Source organism: Zootoca vivipara, chromosome 17, assembly GCF_963506605.1.
Source record: "Zootoca vivipara chromosome 17, rZooViv1.1, whole genome shotgun sequence".
Taxonomy (NCBI): domain Eukaryota; kingdom Metazoa; phylum Chordata; class Lepidosauria; order Squamata; family Lacertidae; genus Zootoca; species Zootoca vivipara.
Genome location: NC_083292.1, coordinates 33,908,759 through 33,918,942, shown reverse-complemented (window position 1 = coordinate 33,918,942; position 10,184 = coordinate 33,908,759). Strand labels below are relative to the sequence as shown.

Below are 10,184 nucleotides of genomic sequence, written 5' to 3'. Positions count from 1 at the left end.
GTTTATCTGAAACGCCTAGTTTCCAAAGCATGCGGTCTTTGATGACAGCCAGTGGTGGCGCTGTGGGGAGGGGGTTGGACTAGGAACCAGGAGAGACCAGGGTTCAGACCCCTACTTGGCCACTAAGCAAGCAAGTCACTGCTTTTCAGTCTAACCTACCTCGCAGGGTTGTGGAGGGGGGAGAACCATGAGCAACGCGGAGGAAAAAGGTGGCATACAAATGCAATAGATACTGTTTCCCCAAAAAATAAGACACTGTCTTATATTTATTTTCCTCAAGAAGACACACTATGGCTTATTTTCAAGGGATGTCTTATTTTTTATTATGTGTCCAGCCTCGCCTCTTCTTTGGCACCCTCCAGAACTGCGCCTATCACTATGTCTTATTTTCGGGGTATGGCTTATATTGCGCAAATGCTTAGAAATCCTGCTGCAGCTTATTTTATGGGTATGTCTTATTTTCGGGGAAACAGGGTAGGTAGGTAGGTAGGTAGGGGGAAAACAATCACCTCAAATCAGCCCCAGCCAGCCAGGCCAGTGGTCGGGGTGATGGGCAATGTAAAGGCCAGCAACCTCAAATAGAGGAAACCTTGATTTTGGCTGATCCCTGTGCAAGAACTATCCTGCATCTGAGCAAACAAGACTCCAGACCCACCCGACGGAAACTGGACTATTCTAGACAGACGAGAGCCGGAAACTGTAACCAATCCAAAGCTTTATTTTGAGTACAACAATCTTCTTCCTCTCCAGAGGGGAAGAGAGGAAATGGGCATTTGGTTGAGCAGTGAGTGGCATTAGCAAGAGATTATACAGCCGCACATCGAGTTTGCGGTGTGGGAAAGGAAGTCAGGTGTGCTGAAAGGAGCAGAGGGGGGACCTCGTCCTGTGTACCTGGGCTGTGTTTGCACATTACACTCAAACCATGGTTTAGTGCAACATTATTGAGCCGGACCACCTCTCCCACGACCCTCAAGTCTCCTGCGCAGCCAGGACAGTTTCAGAAGCTGTTGCAAGCTTGCATCTGAATGAGGCACCACGGCTCGACTATGGTCTGTTTCAAAAGATGCCAAATGCAAACCATGATTTCATGAAGCTGCCTTGCTGAAATGAGCCCTTGCTATGGTGAAACTGGGATTGGACATGGCAAGTTTAAAGGAAAGGGGAAGCGAAATCTTCCAAAATCCTCCTTTTCTGGCTGTGCGAGAGGATAAGGAGAGGGGAAACGCACGACTCCTAGAGGGGACTAGGCTCAAACCGTGATTTGGTGTGATGTGCAAACACGGCCAGGGAATATGCTAGGTATTCTGTAGCCCGGGGGCAAATCGGGTTGCATCCATTGCAAACCTTCACCCTGTCCCTAGTTTTGCTCCCAGCAGCAGCCCACATGACTATCTCACCCCCAGCCCAAGCGCTCAACTCTCAATTCCTGCACAGATTGGTCGCCCCCCCCCCTCAGCAGCAAAAGCCTGTCCTGCAATTTCTCAGCTTAGAACCCATTTTGGTTGCGTTGCCAACTACTTTCCCCATCATGTCTCCTGCGTCATTCAGAACTTGCCGAATAACGTTCCCACCCGAGTAAAAAAGCCGTGTAGTTTATGTTCCGGGGATTAATCCAACAGGCTCAGCTCTCCCACTCCGGCTTGATCCCCACCTATTGAACTTCCGTCCCCCACCTCTTTCCCATCACACAGCAAGGAAAAGGCACAGGAGCCTTTGTCAGGGAAGAAGTTGGTGAGATGATTCCCAAATTAAGGATTTGGCTGGGGAGCTGGGCAAGCGAGGAGAACAAGAGGTGGTCAGCACTTTTAAGAATAAGGCACAGCGATTCCCCCCCCCCACCTTAGGGAAAGTGTGTGTGGTCAGTCATCAGAAGCAGCTAAAAGTAACACTCAAAAGCGTTCCTGTCTCAGATAAAAATCAGCTTGAATCTGGGACGAGGAGCAGGACTAGAAAATGCCCCCTGAAAATAACATGCATATAATTCAACCCGTCGAGGGGAACCTATCCTGCCGGATTCAGGTGGACAGGATGATTGACAGGCGCAGAGCTAGGCAAGAGTTACGAAATAAGATTTGTACCAGGAACAGAGCCGCAGAAGTGTTAAGCTTGAGGTTATTCTGCCCCCTGGTGGCCAAAAGCCTGTAAAAGTCTAAAACTGCGACCCAAGATGGGCTTGGGAGGGAGGGAGGAAAACCCGAAACGGACCCGAAACTGCCCCCTCCCACAGCACAAACATACATTTCCTGCAAACATCAGCCCCCACCTGATGCTAGGTGGGGAAGGCGCCAGTGCCAGGTACGAGTGCAAAAGAACAGCTCGCGGAAATGACACACAAGCGAGCAGCTGGCCAGGATGGAGATGCACACCCTGCCTGGAATGGAGTCACGGGGAGGGAAGAACTGGCACTGGATTATGGCACTCGCTGGAATGGACTCTCCAAAATGAAAGGAAGAGAAGGGTGGGGTGGGGGGGGGAAAAAAACCCCACCCAGAAACGCCTTGCCTTGAGGCGCACCTGACCGCAGTCTGCGGCGGCATTCTCCAGATTCTCTTTCTTTGGTGATTCAGCCAAACCCCAGCCCTGGTCCTGAAGGAATGGAGGGTGGGGTGGAGGGAGACAGAGAGAGAGAGAGAGAGAAAGAGAAAGAAGTGGAGATAACGCAAGGGGCCTGGGTTTCGCTACAGCTTGCTGTGGATAAGCTGAAGCAGTTTCTCCAGCTGAGCATCCAGGGAAAGCTGGTCTCCGTCGTTGGTGATGACCCAGTCATAAGGCACGCCCTGATCCAGGCCACATTCGGATTCCGCGTCGTCGATCCCTGGGGTGGAGAGGAGAGGAAAGACAGGCAAAAGTTGGCCATTTGACTTGCTGGTGCTAAATGGTCTCGGTCCTGTATAGCAGGGGTGGCAAACTCTCAAGAGACTGCAATCTACTTTTAAAAACTGGAAAAATCTATCCCAGTTTTTTTTTGGGGGGGGGGTTCAAAGTCGTTGACCTTTTTTTAGGGATGAAAGCCCCGTGTTTTTTTTAGGGGTTAAAAAAAGCTTTTGCTTTTGGGGGGGCAAACTTCCATGGGGGGGGGGGTTTAAAGGCAACTTACAAAAATATCGCTATGGATGAAACCAGCACCACAGAAAAAGCTTTGTCTTCCCTTCCAGAGATCAAACAACAATGGAGGGCGGGGCAGGAGTAAGTTTTAGTGGCACTAAGGAAAGGGAGCCAGAGATCGACCGGAATCGACCCGCCACGCGGGGATCTACCAGGAGATCGTGATCGACCTGTTGGACATCACTGCTGTATAGTGATGTTACATTCTCGAGAATAATCTTTTGGAGAATATTCTCTAGAATATTCTCGATTAATGAGAATATTAGAGAAATTTCATTTAAAATAGGAGAATGCACATGTTATAGGACAAGTAAACAAAAATACAATTGGCATGTTAAGGTTTGATACAAGTAAATTCAGTAATAGGCTATCTTGTGCTTCTAATAACTCTAACGCTCAATAACTGTTTTGGTGACTAAAACACAGCTTGATAAACAAAACTATATGCATACATATAAAAAAGAAGCCATTAACATTAAATATATTAAAGTTAAGGTACACAAGGGGTTTTTAAGCCATATAATTAGGAAATCACTCTATAAAATTTGGGACAAATAAAGAGAATAGGACCCCTGACCATTAGGTCCAGTCGTGACCGACTCTGGGGTTGCGGCGCTCATCTCGCATTATTGACTGAGGGAGCCGGCATACAGCTTCCAGGTCATGTGGCCAGCATGACTAAGCCGCTTCTGGCGAACCAGAGCAGCACACGGAAACGCCGTTTACCTTCCCACTGTAGCGGTACCTATTTATCTACTTGCACTTTGACGTGCTTTCGAACTGCTAGGTTGGCAGGAGCAGGGACCAAGCAACGGGAGCTCACCCCGCCGCGGGGATTTGAACCTCTGACCTTCTGATCGACAAGCCCTAGGCTCAGTGGTTTAACTCACAGCGCCACCCGCGTCCCTATAGTAAAGAGAATATTGGAACCAAAATCCCCTTGTGGACTTCCTTGATAAGAGGCCACAGCAGTAAAATGAAAAATGCAAAAAGTGATTGGGCAACTAGAGCAGTGTTTCTCAACCAGTGTGCCTCCAGATGTTTTGGGACTACAACTCCCATCATCCCTAGCTAGCAAGACCAGTGGTCAGGAATGATGGGAGTTGTAGTCCCAAAACATCTGGAGGCACACTGGTTGAGAAACACTGAACTAGAGGAAAATAACAATAATTCGACGAAATTAGAAGGAATGTGACAGTTTGGTTACAAATAAATGAGACAAACAGGATTTGAAAAAGAAACATCAAGACTAGAAAGAGAGTTAGTACAAGCCAAAAGTAAGCATATCTCCAAAATGTATAATCTTCTACTTGAGTGGGAGACTAAAGAAGAAGAAAAGTGCGATGGTATGTTGGGCCCAAGATCTTGGCCGTAATATCTATATGAACCAATGGGAGAGACTATGGAAAAAAAGATACCAGGTTCACAGCATGTTATAATTTAAGAGAAAATATTATGAAAATGGTATATCAGTGGCACCTGACCCCAGCCAGACTGGCCACAATGTATAAGAGCAGATCGGAAAATTGTTGGAGGTGTAATGAGGGGAGGGGATCATTCAGGGCCGGCTCTAGGTAGAGCCCCGGTGGCGCGGTGCGCCAGGGCGCCCGGCCAAGCCGCGCGGAAACCATGCTGCGCCCTGTGAGGGCGGGGGCGCCGGAGCGATCTCCGCCCCTCAGCGCCAGGGCGCCTGACCTGCTCGAGACTGCCCTGGGATCATTTATGCATATGTGGTGAGAATGTGGGATGTTATATATAACAAACTAAAAAAGATGTTTAAAATCCCATTCACATAACGACCAGAAGCCTTCTTATTAGGGATAATGTCAACTGAAATAAAAAAAGAAGATCTCTCTTTATGTATGCAAAATCCGCAGCCAGAATTTTAATCGCAACGTATTGGAAAAATGAAACTATACCTACAAAATCAGAATGGCAAGTTAAACTATTAGAATATCTGCGAATGGCAAAAATGACAGAGAGGGTAAGAGGGTATTCGATGCAAAAAGTAAATCAAGAATAGATTATATTCAAGGAATATCTGAAAAATTACTCCGACAGCAAAAACCTCCAGCAGATCTTGAATGAGTCTTGCAATGTACAGATAGTATATGTAAATTTAATGTTTTTCTTTAATTTTTCTTTAATTTTTAATTTTTATCAAAAAAAATTATGAAAATAATATAATAATATGACACTGTGTAAAATATAACAAGTGTAATTTAGCTTTTTTCCAGAACTTTCAGAAGTCTAGGTCTTTTTTAAAATTTCTTGTATTCTTTTTAAAAAAATTGTTATACGGGACGAGATATAAATTGTAATATAGTATATTGTTGTATAATTTTGTGAAATATGTTCAATAGAGATTTAAAAAATGAAAAAAAGAAGGCGGCGGCGTGGGGCTTCCCCCCTGCTGACCAACCTCCCCCCCCAAATATTAACCCCTCAGAGCAGTGTTTCTCAAGTCCCCCCCCCCGGTCTTGTTGGACTACAACTCCCATCATCCTTAGCTAGCAGGACCAGTGGTCAGGGATAATGTGAGTTGTAGTCCAACAACCCAAAATGGGGACCCAAGTTTGAGAAGCACTGCTTCCCCTTCCTGTCCCATGAACTTACTAAGCTCACCTTCCCAACCCTGTTTCTTCATGCAAATCCAGGACTGGGATGAGGCACGACAAGCCTTCCAATGGGGGCTGGGTGATGACAGCCTTGCCTTTCCATGTATATAGGGGGAAAAGGTTGCCATTTTATGTTCAGTCTTTTTTTCTTGCAGAAAATATTACGATCTTAATTATTATTACAGTGGTACCTCGACTTACGAAGGCCTCGACTGCGAAGTCCGCTAACCTGGAAGTATTTTCGCAGAAGCGGCGCGTGCGGTCTGCACATGCACAAAGCGCAAAATGGACGCTTCGACTGCCAAAGGTTTCGACTTCCGAAGAGCGCCGCGGAACGGACCGCCTTCGGAAGGCGAGGTACCACTGTACTGCCAATAACTGTCAAATGATTAAATGCTGGTTTTTCGTTTCGCACTGAATTTCAAAAGCCGAATTGCACACCAAGCCCTGCACTGGCCAATGAGCAGAGAAACGAGAGGCAGTCGTGCCTGTGGCTCACTCACCCATTACGAAGACCCAGGCCCGTCTCTTTCGCGTTTCCTCCGTGGCCACGACACGCACCACTTTCACCAGATCCCCATACACGTCCTGGAACCACTCCACGTCCGAGATGCGCCTCGTGTCACTCACTATCTGTGTGGGAAGACTGGCGGGTTAACATCCGGGGAGGTGGGTTCTAATTCAATCCCCCTGCCAGCCGCAATTTGCCACCGCTCAGCCTTACCCAGATGGGCTGTGTAACGCCCTCAACCACAATGCGGCAGAAGAATCCCGGGTCGGCCTGGCGCCGCTCCTCTCCCCATCGGATCATGTCCTGCCGATACGTCTCCTTGTAAGAGCTGGAGTCCAAGAGGCGCTGGAAGTCCAAGCCGTGCTCCTACAGGCGAGGCCAGAGAGGCGAGCCAGTTATCAAAGCTCCAGGATGGAAATGATTGGCGAACAAGACCGATCCAAGGGTCTACTCCTAATTAACTTGTAGGACTCGTGAAATACTGTCAGGAGCTGGAGTCAGGCGTACGCCAGCAATGAACCAATAAACCACCTGATGTCAATGATATTAATTCTTTATACAAAGAGACCATATAACACCGGTTCTGAAAAACCTGCATTGGCTCCCAGTACATTTCCGAGCACAATTCAAAATGTTGGTGCTGACCTTTAAAGCCCTAAACGGCCTTATTCCTGTATACCTGAAGGAGCGTCTCCACCCCCATCGTTCTGCCCGGACACTGAGGTCCAGTGCCAAGGGCCTTCTGGTGGTTTTTTTACATGAGCAGAATGTGTGCTTTTATTTAAAATGCATCTCTGGGTTATTTGTGGGGCATAGGAATTCGTTCATTTTCCTCCCCCCAAAAATATAGTCTGGCCCCCCAAAGGTCTGAAGGACAGTGGACCAGCCCCCTGCTGAAAACGTTTGCTGACCCCTGCTCTTCAGTTTCTGCCACCTCCTCCTCCCAGCCTGCTCCCTCTTTTTTTTTCCTGGGGATTCCCTCGGGGGTTCCCCAGCTGCCGCCTCCCACTACTTCTCTGCATCCAGCCCATGACAAATGCATGGGGGCAACTGTTTTTAAGACAGGGTTAAGACAAATCCACTAAGAGGAGAAGAGACAGAGGAGAGTGAATCGATCCGAGGCTGTTGGCAAAGCTATCCGAGAACATCAAGAGAGCCTTGCTGGATCAGGCCAACCAGATGCCTCAATGAGAAGCCCACAGACAGGACCCAAGCTCAAGAGCAACTCTCCCCCCTCCTGTGATTCCCACCAACTGGTAGTAGTAGTAATAATTTATTTATTCTCTGCCCATCTGGCTGGGTTTCCCCAGCCACTCTGGGCGGCTTCCAACAGAAAAATAAAATACAATAATCTATTGAACATTAAAAGCTTCCCTAAACAAGGCTGCCTTCAGATGTCTTCTAAAAGTCTGGTAGATGGTGTTCTCTTTGACATCTGGTGGGAGGGCGTTCCACAGGGTGGGTGCCACTACCGAGAAGGCCCTCTGCCTGGTTCCCTGCAACTTGGCTTCTCGCAACAAGGGAACTGGACCTCAGTGTCTGGGCAGAATGATGGGGGTGGAGGTATATTGGACCGAGGCCGTTTAGGGCTTTAAAGGTCAGCACCAACACTTTGAATTGTGCTCGGAAATGTACTGGTAAACGGAAGCATTGCTGTCCCCACCTGTGGAGGCAGAGCATAGTCACCACGACCAAGAGCCATCGATAACCCTCTGCTCAGGAATTTTGCCCAGCCCATCACTGCCTCCTGTGGGAGGGAGTTCCACAGTCCCACTGTTTTTTATCTTTTACTTGTCTGCAATCTTCCAGCATTCAGCTTTGCTGAGCGTCCACAAGTTCTGGTGTTACCGGAGAGGGAGAAGCACAACTCTCCAAGACACGTGTGATTTTATAAACTCCGATCGTGTCGCCTCTCGTCAGCCCTTTTCTCTGAAATAAAAAGTCCCCCAATGCTGCAACCTTCTCCCACAGGGGTGTTGCGGAATCCCCCCCTCGATCTATTTTGATCACCTTTCTCTTTTCCAACTCTCAGCCTAACTCAGCGAGGATGCTATTATACACGTAACAGGAAAGATAAAAGGGTACAAATTGGGGGAGGCACAACCTACCTTGGCATACTGCTCTTTGAGGGGTTCTGACAGCCGCAGGATAGTACAAACATCAGGACCCAACCTGCCAGGGGAGAAAAAATTTAAATGAAGCAGATCCAGACAAGGCAGACAAGTGTCCGTCCTCAAGGACCCTTTGAAAGGGGAGAAGGGCTATACAGGTGAAACTCGGAAAATTAGAATATAGTCAAAAAGTGCATTTATTTCAGTAATGCAACTTATTGTTTTTTATTTTTATTTTAATTTTTGCAGGTGCTTTCTTTTGGAAATTCCACAGTAATAAAACAAATAGTTACAATAATACAAAAGTAAACATTGCTATTACATTTCATTAATTCCATTCCATTTATAATTGACCCGCCTAACGACAAATAATGACAATTACAACAAATAAAGGCTTGACATATCTTGCTTTGCATGTCATGCATCTATCTCATATATTGGTTTCACCTTTTAAGTTGCATTACTGAGATAAATGCACTTTTCGACGATATTCTAATTTTCTGAGTTTCACCTGTAGCTCAGTGGCAGAGAGTCTGTTTTGCATGCAAAAGGTCCCAGGTTCAAATCCCAGCATCTCCATGGGGACAGTCACCGACTGTGAGAACAGGATGCTGGACTAGCTGGGCCACTGGCCTGATCCCAGCAGCCAGACTCTTCTTATGAACTCTGTCTTGGCTTCGACAAGGCCTAGTCTCTTCCCACCAGGTGCGCTGCAAAGTTTGAGGACATCACCTCCTTCCAGGGAAGGGCTTGGCAGACTATGGATCTTGCCTGCTTTCCCGTCCTTCCGTCCCCTAAGCGGTTTTAGGATTGCACCCATTAATTCCCTCTGGGCAGGACTAACGTTGGATTAAACTCCTGCAACTCGTGGCCTTCCCTCTTCCCCACATCCCTGCAAGGTGGGCTTCTTCCAGCTGCCCATGCCAACTTTTCCACACTCCCTCGCAACCTTCTCCCACCCCCGTCGCGTGCTGCGTCACGTGTGAAGGGGGAGGAAGGAAACAAAAGGAGTAAACACGGAAGACCGCCTTGCCCCCGCCCCACCCCCAACCCAAGCCGTGGGGTGTCGCTTCTTTCCCCTCCTAACCACGGGGAGAGGGAAGGTCGGGGCCGAGTTCGCGTGCGCTCCCGCTTCAGACGTTCACTGCGGACACGGGAACGGGATTGAGAAAAGTCTTGCCACCATTCCAAAAGGGCTTGAAAATTGAAAAATGGGGGGGGGGGGAATGCAGGTTTGGGAAGGTCTTTCCCGCGCGCACGTGGAGCGGTGGGTGGTCTTTCGCCTGCATCCATCCCTCCCACCCCGCCACCCGCCATCATGCACCGGGGGGGGGATGCTTCCTCCCGCCTGCTCTTGTGCAATCCCCGCGGCGCTTCTTACTGGCTCTGGATTTCCTCCGCCACGAAGTCCTTGCCCGACTTTCTCTTCCCGCTGAAGAGCAAGATCAGCTTCGGCGTCTGGGCCATTGCAGGAACTCCGCAGCAGCACGCAGCACTCAACAACGTCTCCCTCCCTTGCCGGCGTTAATGGTCTCGTCCGGAACTGAGCATTCCGTCCCGCCGCCCCTCCGTCCGCCTCGCACCAATGGCGACGTCTCAGGCGCCTGCTTCCTGGAAAGCGGGCGCTACCACTGAGGAAACAAAAAAGGGGGGCGGTGGAAATAGATGGACGGAGAGGCGGGACGAGGAAGACCGAATCACGCGGCGTGGGAGGAATAGAACGTTCTGAAAGTGGGAGGGGCTATATTTAAGCCACGCCCCGCATGGAACCTGTGTCCTGGTGTGTTCGGAGGCGGCAGGCCATATTTGCATATTTAATTTAATTTTTTTAAAAAAATA

General features: G+C 48.6%; 1 protein-coding gene across 1 annotated transcript; it reads right to left on the bottom strand.

Moving 5' to 3' along the window:
• Positions 1–698: 698 nt before the first annotated feature.
• On the bottom strand, positions 699–9,963 carry PMVK (phosphomevalonate kinase). The gene is made up of 5 exons (XM_035099112.2): positions 9,727–9,963; positions 8,343–8,406; positions 6,448–6,600; positions 6,227–6,356; positions 699–2,815 (listed from the first exon to the last, which is right to left on the bottom strand). Exons 1-5 carry the CDS (start codon positions 9,810–9,812, stop codon positions 2,679–2,681), a joined length of 570 nt encoding a protein of 189 aa, XP_034955003.1. The 5' UTR covers positions 9,813–9,963; the 3' UTR covers positions 699–2,678.
• Positions 9,964–10,184: the final 221 nt, after the last annotated feature.